At 40.2% G+C, this 27,419-nt stretch overlaps 1 protein-coding gene across 1 annotated transcript; it reads right to left on the minus strand.

Moving 5' to 3' along the window:
* Window positions 1–1,333: 1,333 nt before the first annotated feature.
* Window positions 1,334–27,337, minus strand: LOC109036686 (protein obstructor-E). Its single transcript, XM_019051046.2, has 5 exons — window positions 27,216–27,337; window positions 17,217–17,498; window positions 8,331–8,531; window positions 3,144–3,339; window positions 1,334–2,548 (listed from the first exon to the last, which is right to left on the minus strand). The coding sequence occupies exons 1-5, from the start codon at window positions 27,256–27,258 to the stop codon at window positions 2,347–2,349; spliced, it is 924 nt and encodes a 307-aa protein (XP_018906591.2). The 5' UTR covers window positions 27,259–27,337; the 3' UTR covers window positions 1,334–2,346.
* Window positions 27,338–27,419: the final 82 nt, after the last annotated feature.

The following is a 27,419-nucleotide window of genomic DNA, read 5'->3' on the forward strand; positions in this document are numbered from 1 at the left end:
GTACTCTTCGGTGGTGAATCGTCAAAATCGATGCCCTTTCTCCCCGCTATGAATCGGTCTTCCGTAAAGTGGAATTGGACTAGAGTACCTATATTGAGAGAGTATGGCCACTGGGCCCCATGGAGAGGCTTAGGACCCAAAAATGGAGGTGCTTTGTTTTGGTTTTTGTGGATGAGGGAGGGGGGGTCATTGCCAACTTTTGACGGTTATCACCAACCGCACTTGCTGCCAACCTTACTACATCAAAGATAATTTTTCTCAAAAATTGCACACGATTAGCCTTAAAAATATGCAAAGCAGTTGCAATAGTGCATTTGAGTAAATTTCTCTTTACGATAAGCAAAGAAAACTACATTTTGAGTTATTTTGCATTACATTAATTTATGGCGTCCGCCATTTTTGGGTCCTAAGGGCTCCATTCAGCCTAAGATGACTGAGCCAATCAGAGGTGGTAACACCAATGGCCATACTCTCTTAATATAGGTACTCTAAATTGGACCGCGTTAAGCAGAAAGAAACCAAGCCACATCAGCTATTGCCAAATTTAATTTTTTACATGCAAAGGGTTGTGCGGATTTTGGTACAGATCTCAATGAATTTTCTATATAGTGCGAAGCAAATTCCTTGACATTTTCAAAAATATCCGCACAAACGTTCTATCGTAAAAAATTAAATTGCCCAGTTAAATTTGGCAGTAGTGGATGTGGCTTGGTCCCTTTCTGCTGAACGCGGTCCAAGTGTTCTCGGAAAAGACCCGCTTTTAAGGAAATTTCAATTCTCTCGAGAAAACCAAACTATTCAAGCGAATTCGAGGTAATTTACAGAGAGAATCAGCTGTAAAAATCATCCCACGTGTACTACCTAACTTTTTGGCAAGTTATTCTATGTTGATCAGTGTTATTTACTCGTGATATTTATTATTAATTAATGTTTCAAGTTTTCCCGGTTCTATGATTTCATAAATCTAGTAACAGTTGCTTGAGCGATTGTATTTTTCTTGTTTCACTGTCATAAGGCAAGTTTGGCTCCTGTGTGATTCTGAATTCGGAATAAAACGAGGAAAAAGAGAGGGAAAAATAAGGAATAAATGCAGTCAGATAATCTGATAATGGACAAGCTGGCCTTTTCAGCGACCTGCGTATAACAAATGAAGTTTGATGGTTGGTGTCACCAGCAATTATCAATGGACTGTTCGAACACTTAAAACATGAGCTTCAGTCACTATAAATCTACATCTTGCAGTGTCACACTGAAGCAGTGAAGGAAAGTTTTTAATGGCGATTTTTATTTAGGAACTTTCGGTTATTTGCACTGTGAAATGATGAGTCTCAGATCATTTTTAAACACATGTAATTTACAGAAAGGAGCTTAGCAGTTAAAACACAGCCAATGTAAGACAGAACTCTTGAGAGTGCGGGGGCAGCCAATTAGGGCTGAGTGCAAGACGCAAGCCAATCACCATCCAGTGTGGGAGCTGTACGTATCTCGCTCATTTCTTATTGGTTCCTGCCACAAGCCTATTCAATGTATTTGAGCCCATACAATGTTTCTTTCAAAATATGAGGATATTTCATTGCCATGGTACTCCACAAATGCAGGGCAAATGATGAATTTCCAGGGGAATTGCAGAAAGAGGACATGGTATCACAGTCTTTTTTATTGTAAAAGCAGCGCTTGTATGCTGTTACACACAGAAAGTATCAAAGAAACAAATCATCGAAACTTCAGCAGTTCTAAAATGCAATTTAAGTTGAATCCTCTTGTGACGTACAAAAATTATTGGATGCAAATTTTTTTTACAGCCGACATCATGCAAATCAGTGCATAGTTCAAAAAAAAAAAAAGAATTTGAGAATTCTGGGACATTTCGTCGCTCCTCTAACGTAAGGGCGTATCTGGATTTCAGGGGCGAATCTAACAATTTGGCAACACAGGATTTTCTCCATTTAAACCCATGTTAAATCATCGATTTTTGTCGGAGCACCTGGTCCCTTCAAGAATCGATACATTTCCATAGGTTTAAATGGAGATAAAACAGTGTTGCCGATTCGTTGGATCCGCCAATGCTGGATTTCCGCGTGAGCCCTGCTTGACATACAACTCGATGCTTTCTAGGGCTCATGCGGTAATCAAGATACGCCCTTACGTTAGAGGAGCGGCGATTTAAGAGCCTAGAGCTGTAAATCTGAGCCGTGGAATAATATTAATTCTTGAGCAAATTATTCATGAGTAACAAAGGTGTAACTTATTTTCCCCTTTGAAATGGCTACACTTAACACTATTGTATCTAGTTGAAACAGGAACAACGAGTAATAAAGTACAGAGCGTGATCTATGCAATGTCAAATCAGTTTTCTGATGGTCTAGAATTTCTTGCGAATATCAGTACATCTGGTTCAACGGGGAGATCTTCTACTGCGGCTGGTCTGCTGCTCTTTCCCTTGGTTTTTCCTCGGGTTGGAGTACCACCGGCTGGCCTTGGTTTCGGCTTTGGATGCTCAAGAGCCTCTAATTCTTCGTCGGTTAGTACCCCTTTGTACCAATCCACACTGAAAAAAGACATAGTATTTTACTCAATCGCCATTTAAAAATAGAACATAGGTAGGTCACGAAATTCAGAATCTCAAAATATTTTTTCCAGTCGAAATTTTACGTAACGCAATTTAAACGTTCATGCGCCGTAATGCACTTTTCAAACTAAAATAAAATTTAATTAAAAATGTTCAAACAAATCTTTTACTTTGATATCGATTAAATAAATAGACTTTGATGAACTGATCAAACAAATCGTAATTCAATTTTTACATTCAGTTTTTAGTAAATTTATAATTAATGGACATTCATGAGACCTTTTTACATTTTAGTTAGAAATTAATTAATACATTGACATTTTTAAACTCATGATTTTTCCACGTTAATATATACTTCCCGCTAACGTTTTAAAATAATTAATTTTAAAATATAATGTGAGTCAATCTTGCGAGTTTAACATCATTGTGTTGGCGAACGACTGAGGATGGAGCGGTAACGGCTCCGAGATGTGTCTCGTTACAATATAAATTGATGCAAGTGAGTAGGCGCAACATTTTAAATTTCATTCATATAAAAAACCATTTTAAAGGTGGAGAAAAGGTTGGAGCTCACCATTCGGGTACATTTCTTGGCCAGTCGCAAGCTTTGGAGGCATCGTTGAAAACCTGACCCATCTTGCAGCCGTTTCTCCTGGGGATTTCACCATTGATGCAGACGTAGAAGTATTGACAGTCTTGAGGATCAGCGTATCGAGGGTGCTGCTGCGCTTCCGTTGTGCTCACATTCGGGCAAGAAAACTGGAACACCTCTGTGTAGGGAAGAATAAGGAAAAATGATTTAAATATTTTTTTATTGAAAGAGATAACTTATCTAGACTGATAACAATAAGAAAAAAGAAAGAGAACAAATGAGAAGATGTGGAGGAAAGGGAAAACGAGGAAAGAAAAAAGAAAAAGAGAAAGAAGAAGGAGAAAAAAAAGGAAGGAAGAAAAAGATGTAGAAGAGAGTAAAATCAGAAGGGGAAAAAAGGAAGAGGAAGGAGATTTAGAAAAAATATAAGAGAGGAAGGAAATATAGAGAAAATGAAGAGAGTAGAAAGTAAAAGTAGAAAAAGAAAGCAGAAATCAGGAAAAAGAAGATGAGAGGAAGAGAAAGAGAAAGAAGAAAAGAGAACGGAGAAATGAGATGGAAGTGAAATTGTGGCATCATCGTGCAGTTCCATGTCTAATCAGAATTTATTAAAAAAAATTGCTTTACTACACGCACTGGAAAAAAAAACACATTGGATCTAGAGTCCAGACTCTTAAAAACATCGACAAGAAAAAATACTCTTGATTCAATCGGATTTTTGCTTAAATCGAGAACCAAGCCTCTTAGTTTGAGCGGATTTCCTTTTGATTGAAGCTTAAATCTGATTGAATCAAGAGTATTTTTTCTTGTCAATGTTTTTAAGAGTCTGGACTCTAGATCCAATGTGTTTTTTTTTCCAGTGCGGGAGAAGACCTGATGAACGGTCTATCAGTTTGCCTTCAATTTCAGCGTAGGCACCACGAGCCCCTACGTTGTCGAAGTGGTATCTTCGTGAAATTGCAAGTCAGATAGGGACACACACAAATGAGAATTTTCTATACCAAACGGAATGATGCCTTAACTTCATGTCGGTTAGCCTTCAATTTATAGTGCAGGCAATACGTATTCCTGCGTGATCGAATAGTGAAATCATACCCCCCAAAAACATCAGACTGTTTGTGTTGGTGAATTTGTTGTGGACGTGATTAGAGATGAGAGAAAGAAAATAGAAGTTGGAAGAATAAAAAGGAAGAAGATTAGAAGAATAATAATAAAAGTAATGATAAAGGAAAGAAGTGAAAGAGGAAGTGAAGAATAAATAGACGACGAAAGAGAAAATGAATAGAGAAAGGGATCAACAAGAATCAAAGCAGATAAACGTGAACCGAGAGAAATAATAGAAATGCAGGTTCACTTTAATTTTTCGATCGAATTATGTCGATCGGAACAGTCCCGGTCTATTGCTCGGGTAAATTCTAGTAAGTCTAGTAATTGCGGGTACTACCAATAGAATGTTGAATGATTTAAAAAGTTGGCTGAACACAAAATAGACCACTTCCCATTATTTGTCTATATTCATTGCGCTAAGATAAATGCTACACGTGCATCGTGCTGTTGTTACAGCACCGGAAGTGATCGATACGAGAACACCTCTTCCAGTCTTGTCCCAATTTTAGGCATCGATCTTCAGAGGTAAATTTGTTCAAACTTAGTATGCAGAGTAGAGGAAGATTAGCCTGAGGCTCTCTATTACAAAGTCTGCCAACGCGGTGCCATGATGAATCCACCTCTGCCGATGAATGATCTCTGTGACCATTTTTCTCTGTTAAGAGCCATTAGTGTCACGCACGGAAAAAAAAGAGGTAAAGGTTAAGTCCCAACTGTTGGATGATATAGACATTCCCAATTAATTGTGGTGATACCCTGATTAATTGTGGTAATATCCCAATTAATTGTGGTATTATCCCGATAAATTAGGTTACTAACCCAAAATGTTTCGGTACTACCCCAACTTGAGTTGCGGTGCTACCAAAATAATTGGAAATGTCCATATTATCCAAAAAATTTGGGTAGTAGAACAATTTTGGGGGATAACCCCTGACACTTTTTTATCCGTGCACATACGCTGTTTCGCCTAGCCGTGTGGTCTGACATGAGAATGAAAACCAAAACGGTATACTGTCTGAAACGGTAACAGTCAAATTTCCCACGTTAGTGCGCCTTCAATTACATTTGATACCGTGCAATACTTTCGTGGTGGAGTTGCATTGGCGCCTACAAACCTAACAGGGATACTGCATGCATTGCGCAATGAGTGAAGTATCCCTGTTAGGTTTGTAGGTGCTAATGCAACTATTCCACCACGAAAGTATTGCACAGTATCCAATGTAATTGAAGGCGCATTAACGTATGAAAATTGACTATTACCGTCAACCACTGTTTGCCAAGTGGTAACTTCACGCAGACACCGTAAACGGGTAGGGAGGAGTGGGGGTGGACCCCCCAGAAAATTTTGGAATTATTGAAGTATCTAATATGCAGTATGAGACAATATCGTCATGAATAATTGCCAGATGTAAGCGTTCTTCCTTTTTTTCTATCATTTCCTATAATTTATTGGGTTTTTACGATCACGAATAATTAAAAATGGCCATTTCATCCAACAATCCCTACCTCCTTTTTTTCCGTGCTTGGCGACAACTGATGGCACTTACCAGACTTTGAATTTCCCAAAGGCGGATCCAGACACCTCAAATGGGGTGGGGGGGGGGGGGTCCCGGAGCCTCCCCAAAAAATTTTGGAATTATTGAAGCATCTAATATGCAGTTTGAGACAATGATGTAAGCGTCTTTCCTTTTTCTTTCTTATGTTCTCTCCTCCCTTCTTCCTTCTCTTTTTCCTCCTCCTTTTTTCGGGTGGCCAGGAGAGGGGGGGTGTACTCCCACTACGCCTCCCCCTTGATCTTTCTATGGAATTTACACTCTTCAATTTATGACGTATTCTGCCGTGCTACGGAAAGACGCCGTGTGAACATTCGAGAGTTGCCAAATTTCTTCAGATAAAATGATTATCTTGGAAGGAAGTTACGAGCATTTTTCCTCCATATTGTCAGATACTTTGGTTCAAAGTGCGAACGATATTGTCCGAAAAATTGGAAAAAATGTACTCACAACTTTCCTTGTAAATTAGTATTTTATCAAAGGAAATTTGGCAACATCCGAATTTTGACACGACGTTTTTCCTTACTGCCGTGCTAAGGCAGAAAGCCGTATAAACATTCGAGAGTTGCCAAATTTCCCTCAAAAATGTTTATTTTTGAGGAGCGTTATGAATATTTTTCCTTGAAATTTTCAGGTAATTTAGGTGAAATTGCTAATAAAATTATCTGAAAAATTGGAAGGAAAATATTCATAAGTTTACCTGGAAATTCGTGTTTTATCAAAGGAAATTTGGCAACGCCTGAAGGTTCTTACGACGTTTCTCCTTAGCTCGGCAGCTTAGCGCGGCAGTATCGTTATGTTACGTTACGTTCCTGTGTCTCTGCCGTAACGTGAGCATAGTTTCAGAGGATCCTGGACGTGGCAACAGGGAGGCGTAGAAGATGGTGCAAGTAAAGAGGAATACATTAATCTGAATAGATTATATCCAGACATGACGCACTTTGCTTTTATGTAAGAGGTCCCTTTCCCTTGTCCCCTCTCCGATCGTCGTTCCCCAATTCCGTTGTCGTTGGCTCCGAGCCAATTTCACCAGGCGCAGCGCATTCTCGAACTGGATTTTCTTCCGCAGAATCCGCCTGGAACGGCTCAATCCAGGTCAGTGGCGTGGTGCGCTCTGCGATATATCGATTGATCTGTCATGTAAACCTATGGGAAAGGATCGACTAACAGGGTGTTCGCAACGAACACCTTAATAATCGATTCTCTACCACCGCTTCAAATGGGAAAATATCGATTATCGATCATTCACGCCTGGCCATTGATCCGGGTCATTCGGAAAAAGAGCCTCGGAACATGCATTATTACTGCCGCGCTAAGGAAGAACGCCGTATGAACATTCGAGAGTTGCCAAAATTCCTCCTCAAAAATGTTTATTGTTGAGGAAAGCTATGAATATTTTTCCTTGAAAGTTTCAGAAACTTCAGGTGAAATTGCGAACAAAATTATCTGAAACATTGGAGGAAAATTTTGTACAAATTTTCCCAAAAAGGTTACATTTTCCAGGTGTTGTTATTAGATTGTGCAACTGTTTCTATTGTTCAAGAAATCTAGTGACTAAAGAAAAAAAAATTTCGTACATTTTTTAGGAAAAGTGCATATGAATAAAATTCATTGAAACTTATTCAATAATAAAGTAGATAAGACTTCCAGCACTCAGGATTTTTTTACTGTCAGGAACCTCATGTGCGACCTTGGTAACACCTACTAGAGCTCACCAGGTTTTTAATTTTGTTTTTTTAGATTTCAGAAGCGACGTGGCATGAATATTACGTTTCCAAAAATTGCGCAATCTTTAAATTTGGACCATCACCACGCTTCTCACCCCCCTACTTCTTCCTAACGTACCGTGACGGAGACTCACACCCCCTCCCGAATATGCGTTACGTAATGCTTAATTGCCTCCCTTAGGTAAACGGCAGAGGAAATGCAGCGTGGCTGTACTAACGAACAAGAGAATCTTGGCACAAGTTTAGGATCGATAGCTTTCCAAGACTGCCGCCAAATTGTGTGTTTCCCATTAGTCGGTTTAGTCGCAACTCACAAGCTCCTGTCTCGCACAACAGTTCAACTGTTCCCTTAGAGAACAAATTTCGCGGGAATCACAATACTACAATCTGTTATTTCCCTCACGGACAGTGGCGTGGCAAGCTTTGCGATGTATCGATTGATCTGCCATTTGAACCTATGGAAAAAATCGATGAACAGGGTGTTTTTCTTTGAATTGTTCAGACGTTTTAGATTAAATTGTGAACAAAATCGTCAGAAAAATTGGAGAGAGAATATGAAGAATTTTCCCGGTGAATTCGTTCCTTATTGAAAGAAGTATGGCAAGGTCTGAAGGCTCTTGCGGCGTTATTCCTTAGCACGGCAGTGTTGTGCGACAGCCCCAATTTTGGAGGAATAAAGAGGCTGCGAGTATGTGTCATTGTGTCATCCTTGAAGAATGTGAGGCATTTGCGATCACAGACATGTTGACTGTGAAGGAGAGAGAAAAACACGCGGGGCATACCTTGAGATGAGCAATGCTTTTTCTTAGCTTCATCTGGCCACGTACAAATTCCAGTGTTTTCGTTGTAGACAAGACCAGCGGGACAGGTGATAGCGTTGTATTTGCCGTCAACACAGTAATAGAATTTATCACAGATATGACCGTCTTCATGGGCGAAGTATCCGTTTTGCCGGGGGCAGTGCTGACTTGGTTTCGGGGTCTCTGAAAACAAAAATATCTTGAAAATTATTATCATGCGTTAATTTTAGCCCTTGCGATAATGTATTTACGAAGTCTACCCGAATTATCGGTGAGTAGTTTTTATTAGTGAGTTTCTGTTTATTTTTGAAAATGCTGAGCCAACTGCTAGTTTGTTTTTCCTCTAAAATTAAAGTTTGCGCGGTAACTTAGGAACTTCGAAGTTAAGTTAAATGCGGAAATGACTAATAACCGTTGTGTGTATCAACGGCGAGACTTCTAAACTACCAATTGCGTTTGCGGTGTTTTAGAATCTCGGCTTTAATTTTATTTTTTTCAAGGAGGTCAAATCAACATAGATCCTTGAACCTTTCACGGAATTTTCTTTCTCAGAGAAGTTTCTTGTGGAAATTTTTCAGAATTAACGTCGAGGGGTTTTCCATTGAATAAATAAAGTATGACAAGGAGTCTGCAATATTGCATGGTTTGGAGTTTCACCATCGATATCTCGTAGACAATTGGCAATCGCCGGAAATCTGCAAGCCTCGAGTTACAAACAGGACACCGTAAAATTCAAAACTGAATGAGCGAAAAGTTATTTTGACTTGAATTGAAATAGAACTTTTTTTTCCTCTGTACATGCATGCTAGAAAGTGGCATTTGCATACCCGTGTAGTAGTGGAATCATTAACCTTAGTTGAGTTTGGCCGGATAGGCAACTAAACTAACTTTGTGGCAATGCGTGGAGTATCGCGGGAATCGAAGGCGCCTCGAGCTTGCAAATTGCCGGCGATGCATCTGCCGGCGACTTTCATGATTGAACACTACAAGTTATGATTAGTTCATTATTCATTTCATAGGAATCTTTTTCAATTGGCCAGTGTAGGAAAAATAGACACTGAATCCATGTCTCAAAACATACTATTAAATTTTGAAGTTTCCTAACCAAAAAGAGAAGGGAAAAAAATATGGCAAATGATTTCCTGACTCGAAATCGATCGATGAGATTCTTTACGACCTTATTTTTAAGTCTGATTTTATTTTTGAGCTAATTAACTTCAATATATACTTCAACAGATATTTGTAAAACATGGATCTACTTCCCGTCGATCCGATTTTTTTAAAAGCAACCGGAATGAAACTCACAACGATGCTCCTCCGACGCAAGGGCGTATCTCAACCCCTACATGAGCCTTGTTCTCCGAATAACCCCATGCTTTCCGGAGCTGATGAGAAAATAGAGGCACGCCCTCACATCAGAGGACCGGCGATAATTAATCATGCATCGAAATAGTGTCGGCACACGAACCTAGTCACAAAAGATTCACCTCGAGAGCGTGGTTTCGGGGTTTAACCACGGCTGCGTTGCGGTTTGCCTATTCTTTTCGCCTGGAGGCGTGCCAAGCCCGGATCCAGACGGCAGACATGGGAGCTAGTGTGAAAGGTGAAGGAGTGGGCGACGTGCGACAACGGCCATGCCGCACAGTGGACCGAGTCAATAGGAGAGGTCGGACAAAATTCGGAAACTTTAAACGCTTATAACTCCGTTCATACAAAGCTTTGAGGTCCCGAAAGTGGTTTCATCGGTTTCCTCGTGAGATTTGCTTCCAGAAACACCCCTTAGAGTTTAAAATGTGACGAAGATAGTGCACAAAAATAGCCCGGATAATTTAACCAGAAAAAACACAAAACAATGGGTAAACAGGCTCAAAAGAGAGACTTGAAAAAACCCGGGACGTTTCGGGGTGGTCTCAACCCCCTCCTCGACCAGGAAAAAAAAATTAAAAATAAATTATATAAATAAAGAGGCCCCTAAACCTTCATTTGCTGTATAAACAAGAAAAAAAAATTGATTTTTATAATTTATATTTTTTAATTTTTTTTTTTTTCCTGGTCCAGGAGGGGGTTGGGACCATCCCGAAACGTCCCAGGTTTTTTCATGTCCCTGTTTTCAGCCTTATTTTCCTATTATTTTGTGTTTTTTCTAGTCAGTGTGACGAAATAAACTACAAAATTTGGAGTCTCAGTTAGAAATTTTATGTCCGACCCAGTGTTCGAAACTCACAGGCGCCAACGCGCCAAATGCGCCTAAGAAATCGGTCATGGCGCCTAAAAAATGAAGGCTCTGCGCCAACGTGGCCCCTAGAAATCGTCCCACCCCCTTGTATAAGAATCCTAATTTTTCTGTTTAGTAAGTTTTTGAAATTCCAACGCACGGCACCGGATTTTAACTTTCCACTAAATGCGCCGTGACAAATAGACAAAAAGTCAATTTGGCCCCTAAAAAATATTCAATGGCCCCTAAAAATCGAGTTGGATGGGCTCCTGAAACTCAAAGGTGAGTTTCGAACACTGGTCCGACCTCTCTGATTGACTCGAAGCGCTGTGCGCCGGGGCGCGGGTCATGACAATCGGACAACGTCATCGCCACACGTTTGCTAAATTGGTGCGCGAGACGTCAGCCTCGGTGACGTCGCATCGCATCGACGTTGGACGTCGCGCTCTAATGAAATGGCGACAGAACGTCCGCCCACACCAAGTGCAGGCCCACGGTTGCCGCACTTCCCCAATTTCGCCCATTTCGTCCCGATTAAAAGACAGAGTCTACTTCGGTTTGGCAAGCGGTCTTGTACGCCGGTTGACGTACTTCACACACGAACGGCCTGTACTCTATCCCCAGTCTGTCTCGCCCTCATTTTACTTCTCTCGCCGCACAGTGGACCGAGTCAATCAGAGAGGTCGGACATGAAATTTTGACTAAAACTGCAAAGAAAGAATTTGCAGGTGTCTGAATTTTGATGAATTTCGTGTTTTATGTGGAAACTACTGAGTGAACTGAGCACGAGGATACCCTTGGTTCATAAAATGAACAATTATTGGAGAAGATATGACAAAATGATCTAATCTGCTAAAGTGCGTGTGCTTAACTGGGAAATGCCGCCAGATGACGTCACTTTTAAACTTTCTCACTTTCTCACTTTTAAATCTATTTTTATACTATTTCCCATATCAGAAAAAAAGTATAAAAAATACTGTGAAATCAGCTCTTTAAGCTCTCTCAGATGAAGCAATAAAAAAATTGCATGCAAATTCTGCATTCTGATGTTTATTTCGTCACATTTTAAATTTTGATGGGTGCTTCCAGCGGAAAATTTCACCAGGAAACCAATTAATTCACTTTAAAACCTCAAAGTTTTGTGTAAACGGAGTTTAAGCGTTTAAAGTTTCCAAATTTTGTCCGACCTCTTCTATTGATCCGATCCACTGTGCACCGTTGCCATGTCAGTCGAGGGTTGGGGGTCGGGGCTCAGACCTTTACGATATTTCGACGGTGAAGCTACCAGACCTCGTACCTCGACGTTTGCGTAAAAACCTCCGCTCCCATTTTATTTTTTGGAGGAGAACGAACCGATATCATTCATTTAAGATTGCACCGAATTTTCTTCGCACATAGAAAACTAACACGGTTTTTTCAATAATTGTAATAAAAAGAAAGTATATCAGGAAACCTATGCAACATCTCAAATCGAGAAACGTAATTTGATAGTTTTACCATTGATATAGCGTCAATTTGGAGGCCTTTTAAGTATTACGAATATCTTTTAAGAGGGGGAGGGGGCCTGAGCTTGCCTTATGAGGTCCTGTGATGGGAATGCGCTATAGGGTTCAAGTCTAGTCTGGTGGGTATTAATATGAATGCATGTTCTACCCCACCTGATGCTTCATTATTCTGATTTGAACCATCGCAAATCAATAAATCATAAATCGGAGCCATCACAGATCGATGAGTCGAATATCGCAAGAATGACGCAACTACCAAATCAGTCTATATGTACGGTTCATTTCTTTTGAATGGGCCTGTTGCAAACTTTTGCTAGAGCAAAACTAAGAGTTGTTTCTTATAGATAATGCCTCAAAAATCACGATGAGCGCATCGGCAAACTCTGAAATGCACTCATAACTTCACAAACTGCGTAAGAAATTTGCGGTATTTTGAGCTTCCCGCTTCAAAAACGATACTACGGCACAGGTGAACATTTTGTAAGAGGAGTCGTTCCATTGTCGGCAATAATCATCATAGCCGACGCCAATCCGCCAAAACACGTTTGATGGGACGAGATAACACCTGAACTGGATTAGACCAGATAACAATCGGTGTGTTAACGTTCATATTTTCCACGCCCGAATTGATTGACCTTGAACTCTCCTTGAATTACGCGCGGAACTGCGTGCAAGCGTCGGCCATGATGAATATCGCCGACGATGGAGCGACTCCTCTAACAAAATGTTCACCTATGCCGTAGTATCGTTTTTGAAGCGGGAAGCTTAAAAAAACGCAAATTTCTTACGCAGATTGTGAAGTTATGAGTGCATTTCAGACTTTGCCGATGCGCTCATCGTGATTTTTGAGGCATTATCTATAAGAAACAACTCTTATTTTTGCTCTAGCAAAAGTTTGCAACAGGCCCATTCGATCAGCTTTGTGGTGAGGCCAAAGGTTGAAACTCGGGAATTTAAAGCTTGGCAACTTTGCGAGTAAACGTGGCATGTCGGGTTACTAGTTTCGAGCACATTTTTCACCTAGCTAAGGTCATGCCACGAATTCGAGCGTCCTAGCGCGGGCCGGGGGCCGTCTGTTTCAGCGGTGGTCAATCTCGCTCCGACCCCACTTCAACGAGGGATGAGCACGCAAATACATCATTCATCGCCTCACGCTTACGGTCAAACAAAACCCGGTAAAAATACAAACAAGAATGGCGCGCAGAGAAACAGACTTCCTCCGAAAATGACCTCCGGACTTCTACCATGGAATTAATGACCTCAAAGTTGAGCCTCTTACGTGGCCGTCTGACGGTGAAAATTTCGAATGGAATATTCCCACCATCAGACGCACTGGAATTTTATGTGAGATGCATTATCGGTTATATCAACAACCCGCAGGCTTTCGTCAATCCAATGGGATGCATTTTTTTGAAATGAAAAGTTACCCACGTCAATGAATGTAGATAGTACCTGAATAGATTTTTCAGTAAATTTTCCAATTTCTGCACGAAAAAGTAAAATTGAAGTCCAAAACCTGACACCACGTTTGAAAAATATGTAGTGGCAAGAACAAACGCTCCCTACGTGGCCTTTATTTAACTACGTATGGCCGTAATTACAGTTTTCATGTACAGCTTGATCGTTTCATTATCTATGCAAAAAGAACCACAAGCAGACAAAAAAAACACACGAAGAGCCAAGTTATATTTTGAAGGGAAAATGAGCTGGAAATATTTTTCAGCGAAATTTATTGCAATTTCCTTCTGTCAATGTGTGTATAAAAATGTTTTGAATCTTAAAATGGGCGTTGAACTTTATCTCAACGTTGAGTCTTGTAATGAACTAAAACTTTAACTTTTTCGCTCGGTTCGATCTTGATGTGACTTCTGCTGTGCTAAGGAAAACAGCCGTGTAAACATTCTAATGTTGCCAAATTTTCTCTCAGAAAATTCATTTTTGAAGATAGTTATGAAATTTTTCTTTGAAATTTTCAGACACTGTAGATCAAATTGGGAACAAAATTTTCTGAAAAATTGGAAGAAAACTATCCACACATTTTCCCGAAAATTCGTGATTTTTGAAAGGAGATTTTGCAACGTCTGAAGACTCATACGACGTTCTTCCCCAGCATGGCAGACTTGTTTCCGCAAAACTAAATTCGGTACAAATACATTTTCCTCTGTATAGGTAATCTTCTCAAGTATGACCTCAATAACGAATTTTGAATGGTACAATTAGGGAAATAAGTATCGAGATAATAAAAACGAGCTTCTTGATATGATTGACCAGAAAGGCCTCCTGCACAGACAGCATGCCGCCAGCCTCTTTTTTGCTTTATGCACAGCTCATCAATCATTCCATAATAAGAGGCACAGCATTAGAGACTGCCCTCCCCCACCCACTCACTGAGCCATGGGAAGTAATAAAATGTAGCGAACTGGTTAGAATTCCAAGTCTAAAATTACGACGTCAGTTCACTGTAACTCTTAAAACTTGAATGCTTTTTTCACTCCCCATATACTTTTTAGACGTTTTCCTCTTCCCTTTTCACCGACTTTCCTCTTTTCTTTCCTTCCTCACTTCACTTCCATCCACCTTTTCATAGAAAATATTTTCTTCCTCAGAAGTGTTTCAAAAGCTCCGAGGATGTAGGATTGAATTCTTAATTGGATTGAATTCAACTGACTGGAACCAACCCACGATGACCTACTTCGAAGAAATGAGGCTTTTGAGTTCAGGAATTATATGGATCCTCTACCGACCGTAATGAAATTTTAAATATAACTGTAATGATAAGATTTCAACTGTAATAACCGAGATATCGCCCTTTGAAAAGTTGGGGGTTTGACGACATCCACCGCGGTGGTGACACCCTTGGCTTCTTCCACCAACCTTTCATCCGAGATTCACGTTGCGTATTGCGTAACCAGTGCAAATGTGTGTATCATTTATTGATGAAAGCAAGGTGGAAGGAACCAAGTTTGTCACTACCGCGGTGGATGAATACAGCAATTGAATCTTTCAAAGAGCGATCGATATCTCGGTTAATTGGATGTATTTCTATCAAACAGAACTATGTCCAGGTGAAAAATATGGGGTGTGCTCTGGAAAGCTGAATAAGAAACAATGTAAAAGTGGGCGTGATTCCTTTTGAAGAATTGGAAAAGCGGGATTTTAAAGTCAGCAAACAGAACTATGTGTCAACTGAATGCAGGATGTAGGAGCCGCGGGCATGGCACGAGAGCGTTGTGGACAGGGCTCATGAATTAATGACCATCTTCATAGTGTGATGCGTCCTCAATCCAATAAGCGGCAATGTGCCTATACCCATAGTCGATCGCAAATAATTGCGTTTGGTGCAATGCGAGAAGTATCCATGCAGTCTTGTAGGCGCTAACATGCGCCTGGCGCCGATCGTACTATTTGGCGCAATGCATGAAGTATTCCAGCAGTCTTGCAGGCGCTGATATGAGTTTGTTGCCGACCGCACCGTGTTAAAATTAGCGCGATTATTCGAACTCGCGTTAGGATAATCGCGGCATCGAACATTGGGGTTTAAAAGGCCCATGTTGTGTTTCGACGCCGTATGAGCATTCCAGCGTTGCCTCGTTTCTCCCAATAAAATATGTTTTCTGAAAAAAGTTAGGCAAGTTCTGTGTTCGCTTTTTTAGATTGAATGGACCAATAGACAAGGTACGCTCTTAATCACCCCGATACATGATTCTTCACCAGAATTTCACGCAGAACACGATTTGCCGACGAAAACTTCTGAAATCAACTTCTAGCTAAGATACTAGCATTCTTATTGTTCATTAATTTAATTAATCCCCTACAGAATTTGAAAACGACAATGGAGATGTTGCATGTGTGAGGAATTTGCGATTTGACCGTTGATTCTTACGTAAAAGTTTGCGAGAAACACGATGGTGCCACTGGTTTTCTCTGAAATCAACTCCAAGCTCAAAAAAAGCTCTCAAGTTGAGGCCAAAATGGAGGGGATATCCCACGCTATCCTGAGAGTCCACGTCTACATCAAAGGGAGCAAATACATTGACAGGGCTGCCACTTTATTTGGGGACTGTAAAATTAAAAACACAGCAACCCTGCTAACGTATTCGCTCCCTATCTTTGCATGCAGAGTTTTTCTTGATGTAGAGGTGGACTCTCAGGGTAGCGTGGGATATCCCCTCCATTTTGGCCTCAACTTGAGAGTTTTTTTTGAGCTTGGGAGTTGATTTCAGAGAAAACCAGCGGCACCATCGTGTGTTCCAATCCAATTAGTGACAATGTGCCTACACTCGTAGTCGAATAGTTATCGCAAATTCTCGCATTGCGTTTGGTGCAATGCGAGAAGTATTCATGCAGTCTTGTAGGCGCTAACATGCGCCTGGCGCCGACCGTACTATTTGGCGCAATGCATGAAGTATTCCAGCAGTCTTGCAGGCGCTTAATGAGTTTGCGCTAGTTTTGAGCTTGGGAGTTGATTTCAGAGAAGGCCAGTGGCACCATCGCGTTTCTCACGAACTTTTACATATGTAAGAATCAATAGTCAAATCGCAAATTCCTCACAAACGCAACATCTCCATTGAACATACAAATTTGCTGTTTGGACGAATCGCCTTATTTTTAGCTGATCTGCGAGAATTCAGCATCGAAAAACAATTCTGCAACCAGCGCAATCAACCCATTTCGAAAAATTGAGAGTTACGGCTCTCTTAGCTATGACGACAGGATACCGTCCACCATAGACGCATTTAGTGTGACGTCACATCTCGTTATAATTTCGATACCTCGAAAGTCGAAACGTGCCCCAACAAACGAACATGGAGGAATCTGCGGGATATGGGCAGGGGGGGTAGGGGTATTCGCTCGATGGCTGTCTATGATATTACGAGTTTATTTTACAATCAATTCTTGTGATTGTGATCTCAAACGTTTTGGTAAATGAGTAGCTTTCATAATTTTAAAGTCCCATGGATTAATTGTTTGGTTTCAGGCTAGTCTTAGCATTATTTCGTCAATTGTTCATTTTGGAGGTTATGTTTGTTTGTTGGGGCACATTTCGACTTTCGAGATACCGAACCACCAATATCGCTCCGTGACGTCACCACTAAAATCGTCTATGAGGGGAAATGGGGACATGGAGTGGTGCGTGGGAGGACTTACGTCTTTCCGGCCTCTGGGAACAATCGATGTTGAATGGCAAGTCACACTTCTCGACGGATGGGTTGTAGTCGTTGAAGACCATGCCGTCCGGGCAGAGCTTTTCCGTTATCACACCGTCGGTGCATACGTAATACTTGTCGCACTGGTATCCGTCGGCGAAGTACCCGTTCGGTTCCGGGCACTCGTCTGTGAGGGCGCCCGCCGCTGTCTGCTGCGTCGTCGTCGCCGGTCGCGAAGGAGCCGGTCGTCGGTTCGATGACTTGGATTGTGCCGCTGCTGCAGCTGAAAACAAATAATAATACAGACAAAATTTAAAACAAGTTTTTTTTTTTGGGGGGGGGGGGGGGTGTTTCGTTCTGTGTGTAGTTGCATTGGCTGGGAGATTAAAAGAGGAAATATGGACGATCAAATTAAACGATTATCGCTGAACATAAATAAATGCTTTCACTGGAAAAAAAACACATTGGATCTAGAGTCCAGACTCTTGAAAACATTGACAAGAAAAAATAATCTTGATTCAATCGGATTTTTGCTTGAATCCAAACGAAATCCGCTTAAATTAAGAGGCTTGGAGTCTGAACTCTAGATCCAATATGTTTTTTTTTTCCAGTGAAGTTTACTGATAAACTGACTGAATATAAAAGGAGATGAGGTGGAGAAAGGGTGCTGGATCCGCACCATTTCGCGGGGAAAACAAAGCCAAGAAGTTCCAAAAATTAAAATTGGAGTCAAAAATAAATTTTTTCAACTCTAATGAGTACCAGTACAAAACTGACGGGGGGAGAGTGTTCAGCTCAGGCAGTTTGCGTTGGAATATTAAGTTGGAGTCACGGTGAAAGATCTATACAAGTTTGGATCTTTTTGAACCTCATCAGCAGATCACAGTCGTCAGTGACATACCTACTCTTTTATATTTGACTCTAATTTGAATTTTCGGAACTTCTTGGCTTTGTTTTCCCCTTGAAATGGTGTGGACCCAGCGCCAATTCTCCACCTTGTTACATACAGTTCGGGCCATTTCTTAGTGTTTTTCTCTCATATGATATATCATATGATATTTGAGATTCATCTGTTATGTTGAATATTTAGAAAGTGTCAACAATTCTCATTTTCATCGGCAAAATCCTGTTGCATTGATCTAACGGGGATTATTTTTTTATGATTGAAATCCTGCACTCTCCGGTTTCGACTATTTATACGACCACGTTGGAAAACGCCCAGAATAAACTTCATAGTTTCTACTCGCTTAATGTCAGTGTATTTATGCTCAATGTTTGATTGTCAATTTGATGAGGCAAAATATGGATCATAGTGCCAATAAGATAAACTAAATAAACACGGACGCGAAATTCACCCAATATTATTCAGGTCAGTGTGATATTATCCCATGCTTAAAGACGTGACGTTAGCTGAGATATTTGAAGGTTCTTCCGCACAAGTTCGCGCAAAATTTCCTCAGATTTTTTCAATTTTTTAAGCGCTCAGCCGATAGGCAGCGCTTTTTGATTTCGACTTGCCTCTGAGTATACTAGTATACTAGTGCTAATGCGTTTAAATCGAGCACCAGCTCATCGATGTGTAGGCTTTTTGGAGGGGTCCATTTTCGACATAAATAAAGCTGTGAAAACTGTATTTTATGCTTTTAACGTAATGCGCAGGTAGCTCCGATCGTTTGTCTATAAGAAAATTTCTTAGCGGTATAGAGTAATTCTTATCGAAATTGATCGTTGAACTCAAATGAAGCCTAAAAAAACGCGCCTGATGAGCTCAACGGTGAGCTCATTTTCGGGAAATAAAAATACGCGTTTACGGTTTCCTTGGTAACCTTTGTTTGCTATCAGCTGATGTTTTATTTCCATTTCCCAGCCAAGTCGACGGAGAATATACTTCCTTTCTTCACTAAATACATTTACTAACACCTGAACGCTTTTCTAATACGACAGTATTAGAACTTTCCCGCTTGTTCGGTTTTGTTTTTGATGCTTTGTTTGTTGGTTAGTCTTGTACTTTCGAAAAAAACGTCGCGTGCCCTCATTTTTGACATAAACCTCCAGCTCTGTGGTAAAAATGAGCTATTAGCAGGTCATAATTGGCTTCTGATGATTAAGGGTTAATTAAGCTTCATGAGCCGCTCATAAATAATTTTTACGAGGGATGCATGATACACTGTTTAGGATCTGAAAGTAAACAAATGGTTACTGGTCCGAACGTTCTTGAATTTTAGAGCAGCCATTTACGCTAGGCAATTAATTGATTGGTCCTCTTCCATACGAAAAGTTGATAATGTTCGGCTATTCACGAAACGATAGAGCAACGAATGAGGGACGCTGTAAATGAAAAAAAAAATGAAGACATATACACTAGTATCTTGGCAATTTAATTTTTTACACGAAAACGGTTGTACGGATTTTTGCGCAAATCTCAGTGAATTTTCTACATAGTACGAAGCAGATTCCTCAAAATTTTCAAAATAATCCGCACAAGCGTTCTCTTGTAAAAAATTAAACTGTCCGGTTAAATTTGCCAATAGCTGGGGTGGCTTGGTTCCTTTCAGTCTAACGCGGTCCGAATGATATTGATGGATTTTTTAAAATTAATTTTCATTAAATTTTCGCGCTTAAAGTGATTGTGGAACGCCGTTTATGAATAGCTTCCAGGTTATTTCAAAAAGCATTTTCTCATTTCCAGTCGTTTAAATTTGAAGATATGAAAGGATTTTCATCGAGAGCAAGAGCACGAGGTCATTCGGGGGATGAACCTGAAAAATGTCAACACATTACTAACGAACGTGACAACCTTTATCTAACGATCGATCGGGGTATTTTAAAATGAGGTTGTGAACCCACCCTCTATGGAGTACCTTCTATACATGAGAGCCGGAGCTGAGAGCTAATGACCTTTGATGTTTTATGTCTGCAGCGAGTAGTTTCAGGACGGAGCACACGCCATATTGCACCGGTTTCAGAGCACTCCTCCAAAAAATATTTTAGGTTGGAGTTGAAGAGGAGTTTTAGGAGAGTTTGATTTGATATTTTTTCGAAACTTAGCACCACACTGGAAATAAAGAGTTACGGGCTATATAGACATAACGTCAGTTTCCAGGTCCAGGCTCGGAGGCCGAAAGTTCCGGGTGCCTGAGCCGTAACTTTGATCGCTCCGGGTGCTACACCCGAAACTTTCGGTCTCTGCGCCTGGAACGCGGACGGTATGTCTATGTAGCGCGTATGTACGGCCTCCACGGCCGGAGTTTTTTTTTTTTCAGTGCAAGCGTTATAATAATGCTTTTCCGGGGGGAGGGGGGGATGTATACTTCCACAATGCCAAAACTACGTTTAAGAAAAGTTCAATTTTCGTAGCTATAGAATGATAGCGCATCTTCCGCTTTAAAGACATAGAAATAAAGTTCACTGTGGATTTGCTATTTTCTCGAAGATTGAAGCAAGAAGAACAGGACAAATACTTGGGTTACTTTCACGCAAAAAGCGACCTTGATCCAGTATCAGAGCACTGTTAAAGTGGATTGGAATCCGTTTTCATATCGGAGATGAGGTCAAGTGAACATTAACTACAACAGTTGACTATAGTCGATTTTGATTACAAACAGACTCTAAGATGACGTTTATTGAGTATGTCTAATTGACTCTGAGCTGGAGTCCTACCTAACGCTATAATCGAGCCAAAAACTCGACATAATATTATTATTTTCAACTGCGGACTCGAAGCGAAACTTGCCATCATAATTTGATCCTGTGAAATTTGGTAAATTAGTACTTAAATCATGATTCCAAATAATGAATTTCAAAATAAAGGTAGCAGTAGCACGAGTTAATCAATAAAACTTTTCAAAACCAAATTCATGGAAACCTCGATTGTGGATGTGCTGTGACTGGATAACTCAGTGTTGTGGTCGTAAAGCAGCAGCGTACGATTTCAAAATAACATAATAACCATTTCTCTCTCATTGCTCACCCAAGCTGCGTTATTTTGCATCCCAATCTGACAGAAGTGGAACTGAAGGCGAGCATCAGTTGGACCTATTTCTGCCAAACGGAACTATATGCATTAAAACATGATCCCTGAGACCCGTAAGAATATATGCATAACAGGGCTCACGTCCTAATGCACACAGTTCCGTTTGGCAGAAGTACGTCCAGTTAAGAGTGATTCAGATCACGTTTCACGATAATTGGCTCCTTTTATTCCATCAGATTCGGAGTATTATGCTCCCTTCTAAGGGGCAAAAATATTTAGAATCAAAATTACGTTTATTGCCTGTGAATCGGTTTCACATCGCACTTTCAATCGATAAAACGTTCTCAACGACGCGGCGGCCTATAAAATAAGCGTGGGAATAGACTACGAGATAACAGAAAGAAGCGCTGCGTTATATATATATGTTTATATACTTCCTCGGAATTATACGTGAAAAAAAACAATGTTCACAAAACTTAGATGGCAATAAATAAAATCATGCTGATATATTCCAAGCTTATATATTGTGGACCCCTATAGAATTTAGATCGAATGAAAAAGGATGAAATGGACGTATTTCTACCGAACGAAACTATTCGCAATATGACGTGAGCCCTGTTATGCATGTATTCTTATGGGTCCTAGGGCTCATGTATTAATGCATATAGTTCCTTTTGGCAGAGATACGTCCGAATGGAGGACGTGCCGGCTCAGCTTCACGTAGCGAATTTCCACCCCTGATGTCTCCCCATTTTTGCTACTTTAATTATTTCTACTTTATCCGTGCCGCCCTACTGCTTCCGGCGAATTCTATTTCAAGTGATGGGATACCTGTGCGAGACGAGAGAGAAAAAATAGAGGTAAAACCCAATGCTGAGAGCGATGCCCCGAAAGCCCACTAGCTTTCGCTCACATGGTCCTACAGTTACCCAACGATTCATTCCGAATGTATAACGCTAAACACTGTGAGATTAAATTGACTCCGCACGCGGGATCATGAAATATCCCTGTTTTAATATTAGCTCTGCCTCGTATATTGATCCAAAGGTCGCATATATAACATAGTGGACTTAAACTCCCTTTATGAACGGCTTCAGGCGTGATGGTATCATAGGGGTTGTTGTTCCTATTTCATTTTGCGTTCTTATTTTTGTTACCCTGATGATGGCTATAGCCGAATTGGTATGTAATTATATAAATTGGTAAGGTATTTCATGCATTTTGGGTAATATTCTTTTTGTAAAGTCGTTAAAAGACGAAAAAATGCAAAATTACAGGGAAAAAATACCATAAGGGTCCTCTACTGAAACAGTTACCCACGGACCACTGCGGACTATGCAAGGACTAAAACACCCTAAACCATGTTCCCCAATCAAATATTCTCACTAAATGCGTTAATTGGAAACTTTCAAATTCACTAAGCAATAATTGCATACCTTACAAAAATGAAGGGACATTTAGGACAGGTTTCGTTTAGTCCTTTGTGGTCCCTACTTTAATTCCATACGAATTTCCGATGAATTCAAACTTAAAATGAATTTTGGCGCAAAGAACGGAAGATATTCTTAATGTTCAGGAATTTTAGTCTGAAATCAGTGAATAATTAGGAGGGTAAGGAAAATAATATTAAATGAAATGAAGAGTCCGCAATTCACCTGTTATTAGTATTTACCACGACGCTTTATCTCGTTCAGCCTTTTTAATGAAGTGAGAGCACTCGGCGGCACACTCGCCTTGTTTTTTTTCATGAAACTCAAAGCTACACCCGAGTGAAGTGGCAAGAATGTTGAATGCATGAGACGGTGTTTCCAAATGCAACTATCATTCGTTAAATTATCGCATTCTTCGATGGTAATATAAGGATTTTACAGTGCTGAATGGCAACATCCAATGAACTGTGAAGGAACTTTAAAGCGCCTACCGCCTTAAGCGCTTTATTCCGAGACAAGATAGCACGGTGTTGCCTTTTCTTTCGTAAATGGTCTTATTTCACACTGTTTGTAATAGGAAAATTGGATTGTTATCCGCAAAAACTGATAGTTGCCGTGAGCAGCAAGCGTTTGCACCTTCCTTGCTTGACGACCCCTCCAATGTTGCCGAATTTATTGTAAATAAGCTCAAAGCTTCCCATATGCTCCTCTGCGATCAAGGCGGAACAGGACAAACAAAATTCTTGACCACGAGACAACGCACAGTGGATCGAGTCAATTATAGAGGTCGGACATGAAATTTTTGAATGAAACTGCAAATTTTGATGTTTATTTCGTCACATTTTAACTTTCACGGAATGCTCCTAAAAGGAAATTTAAAGAGGAAACCAATGGAACCACTTTTAAAACTTCAAAGTTTTGTATAAACGGAGTTATCAGCGTTTGAAGTTTCTAAATTTTGTCCGACCTCTTCTATTGACTCGATCCATGGTGCGACGGCTTAGTCCGGATCATGCTCTGGGCACTTCGATGATCGAAAAAAAGAAGAAAAAAAAACACTTCACATTGTTTATTTCTAATTTATGACTTTCCTCACGATAAGTTGAGTAAGACGCACTCTGCTGGGCAGTTTATTTTCATTTCCCCGCGGGATATTTTTTCACTGCTCTATTTTGGGTATCCTTTTTATATAAGTAGTTGCGAACTTCGTGGCGTAGTTTGGCTTAAATCTCATATCGCACCGTTCAACCATAACATGTGAATAGGAAGTACCGAAGGTGATTCTCAGATCCAATAAATTGTTGAGTGTAGATGCACTCTCTCCCGATGGTTATAATTCGCAGCATGTCTTATTGCCAGACTAAGAAATTGTTATAAACGAAAAATCAATAATGTCAGCCATGCTTTGGATTAGTACTGAAGGATTAAAAAGTTTTGCAACGGTAAAAATCAACACTAATTTTTTAAAAGTCGTTTTATGTCCTTGATTTCACGAGTTCATACTTTAAGTGGATCTGAAGATCTGCTGGCTGTAAAGAGCTTGAATTATGCAAAAGTTAGCGTTAGGCGCAATGACGACGCCTTCATTTGGTTCAAGCCTTGATATTAGCGTTTTCATGTTTAACTGAGGGCTCTTGCTGACACATAGATGGCAATGAATTGCTTAGCACCGGCGAATAAACCACGTGGTAAAAACAAGGGGGAGTAAGCTCCTAAAAATAAACCACTCAGACGCCTATAGATGAAAAAACGGGAGGTTGTAAATTCCGCCGATTTTATTTTTCTGGAGTGTAAATTCCGCCGATTTATTATTCCCCCGATTTGTGAATTCCGCCGATATGACGTCCACCCAAAATGTAAATTCCGCCGGTCAATGTTTTTGAAACAGGATTTGTAAGTAGTGCAAATTTGCTTACCTCTATGTCTATGAGTTGAAGTCGGAGAGGAGAGCGTAGAAAATAAACATTTAGGGTGTAGAGAGCCCCACGTCAAAAAATAAAACAAAAAAGAGACCCATGTCGTAAGAAGACCAACAGTTTTTCACTTTTTCACTGTGCTGAAACGGTATGAAACTGTTTTAACAAATTTGAAACGGTCTTGGTGAATTTTAAATTTCATAATTGCATTGTCTACGTGTGCTTTTTGCCTTTTGACGTCTGACCGAAGCTTGGCTGGAGACCCGACACTTTGAATCCGGACGTACACTTCCAATTGGTAGGCGAGTAAAGCTTCAACGAACATTTTTATATTAGGGTGGCCGGAATAAAAGTACTCCCTGAATTTGCTATGAAAAGATTCACAAGCGTTGATCGTTAGCGTTGTGAAATGCCCACATTTGAGGCGGAAACAAACTGTCGCTAGCAATGTAATTTTCGCACAGATAATCAGCAAACGCACGACACTTCTCGTTGTCTGGTTGAGACGCAATAAAATGATCAGTGAACGAATCATCAACATCATCAGGGTCCAAGTATATCAGGCCGAAAAAATGATGGAGCCAAAGACCGATTTCGGATTTTTCATCGTTATAAGCTGTAGCGAGACCGAGCGCCAAAATTTTACGGTACCAGCTGGACTGCGTAACATGACATCTTAACTTGATGCTCTTGCCGAATATGAGTGCCGTTCCAAAAACATTTTCCCTTTCCTCCATCGGCGGAATTTACACTCGCTCGGTGGCACCTATCGGCGGAATTTACACTTTCGGTGGATGGAAAATCGGCGGAATTTACCCATTTTCGGCGGAATTTACTAGCGCCCGAAAAAACCAGGTAGAGCACCAGGACTTATACGGACAATTTGATTGCTCCCTCTGAGATTAATGAATCCTCGTTAGTTTAAGATCAATCATTTTTTAGTGAAAAACCAAATCGCAGAGAGAACATCGTTCTCGATGAATTTCAGAGAAGAAGGAAAATTCTGCGTGACCTTCAGTCTGTTTGTTGACCTGTCGAAACTGATCTCTATTATTGGAAGTGGTTATCCCTGATTCATCCTCTCATTTGCTTGACAAAATCATATTTAAACGTAAATGTCGGTATTAGGGCGACTATTTGAACGAATTTCTGCCGAAGGGAACTGTGTGCAATATAACGTGATTCCTTTTATGCATATATTCTTATTGGTCTCAAGGCTCTTGTCTAAATGCACATAGTTCCATTTGACAGAAATTCGTCCATTTCATGGACTTAAAAATGTTTGCGTCATGCGGCTGATGGCAGTCATACTGCTTAATTGAACTATACTTCGCAATTAGGAAGCACTACTTCTGGCTCATTTCAGAAACGACATGCATGTCACTCGTTTTCCTATGGAGATGGATGGTTTTTTGAAGGAGCCAAAAATGGTGGTTTCTCAGTGCAACATGTAGCCCAATTTGTTCCTTTCACTGATTGTAAGCTTGCAAATTCGCAAATTTCACAGATAATATTTCATATTTTAAACGACTTGCACGTTTGATTTGGTTCTTAATCACCGTAATAAATACTAAACATGAAGCAACACAAATTATTCACAACACTGAGTGCTGAACTCAAAGACCACGTGGAAATCACCGATATTTTCTCCTAAAATAATTGATATTTTATAATTATTTTAATTTAGGTGTGAATACATGTTTATTACTCTCATGCATTGGCGATTATAACTAATGATGAAACGGATGATACTCGGCGAAATTACAATTCTGATGGATTTCTCACGGATCATTAGGGGCATGCTGTACAGCGACAGTATTTTCCGCGATAAAGAGAAAGACATTATTTTTACGTATCCTGCTCTACGCACTCTTGAATGAAATATCCGCATATGGATCGTATTCGATACATCGAACAGGTGAGATTGTATAGATATCAATTGGTTCAACATGTAAACATAGCCTATTGAGTAATCTGAGGAACGGGGTTTTTGTGATAGATTTTTGGTACTTATGAGTACAAAATGGCAATGAAGAGTGAAATTGTTAGGAATTTTCTCATATTCAGTTTTGCCAACTTAAGTCCTAAAATTTTTGTTTGAGGTTATGTTCTATTTCTTTGAGCCAAACATTACATCAAACCACCATCGAATACGATCTATCGATTTGGCTTGATAAACGTCAGGAAATAAAAGGGAAAGGAACCTAGCCTATCAGGCGAAAGGTAGTAGGCAGTGGTACTGTTTCTTCAAACTTATAAAATTTAAGTAAGCAAAATTTTACCAAGTCTATCCTATCTCAGCACTGTTTTATCATGTACGTTTGAAAAAATGAATCGACGGGGAAACTAAATAACATGAAAAAATAGCCTTTCGCGGCACTAACCTCCATTAAAGCGCATTGGTTCAACATACAATCTGACTCTATTTGTTTTTATCTTTTGAAATTCACGATGAATCATTTAAAAACTAGAGCCTTAACGAATGAGGGGAAAACTGTGTGTATTGGAACATTCTGAGAGTTTAAGAAGGAACTCATTGAAAAGAAATTGCACGGCAAAAGGTGTTTTTCAATTAAAATGAGGAGTTATGCGGTAGTAAAAGAAGATTCGTGGCGATGAATGGCTGGAGGTGATGAGGGCTCGAAAAATTATAGTGGTTAAGATAATGAAATATGTTTTACCTATGAAAGCGAAAGTTAAAAATACCCGCGACCACAGCTCCATGACGAATGACCAGTAACTGACTGAGGTTGGTTTCGACCTTGATTCTAACTTTATACCATCTCCTCCTTTGCTCCGGGCTTGAGGCGCAGGCGGCCGCTTGCACGCCGGCGAAGTAGGAAGCTTTGGTCGGTCTGGTTCTTCCTCCAGACCGCATCCAAGTA

The sequence above is a fragment of the Bemisia tabaci genome, chromosome 5 (genome assembly GCF_918797505.1).
Source record: "Bemisia tabaci chromosome 5, PGI_BMITA_v3".
In the NCBI taxonomy this organism is placed as follows: Eukaryota; Metazoa; Arthropoda; class Insecta; order Hemiptera; family Aleyrodidae; genus Bemisia; species Bemisia tabaci.

Excerpts from the sequence above, each read along its gene's own strand:
- LOC109036686 (XM_019051046.2), bottom strand. The coding sequence starts at position 27,258 with ATGGAGCTGTGGTCGCGGGTATTTTTAACTTTCGCTTTCATAG. Across the intron at positions 8,532-17,216 it reads TTCCCAGAGGCCGGAAAGAC|AGACCCCGAAACCAAGTCAG; the intron begins GTAAGTCCTCCC and ends TTTTGTTTTCAG. Across the intron at positions 2,549-3,143 it reads CCAAGAAATGTACCCGAATG|TGTGGATTGGTACAAAGGGG; the intron begins GTGAGCTCCAAC and ends GTCTTTTTTCAG.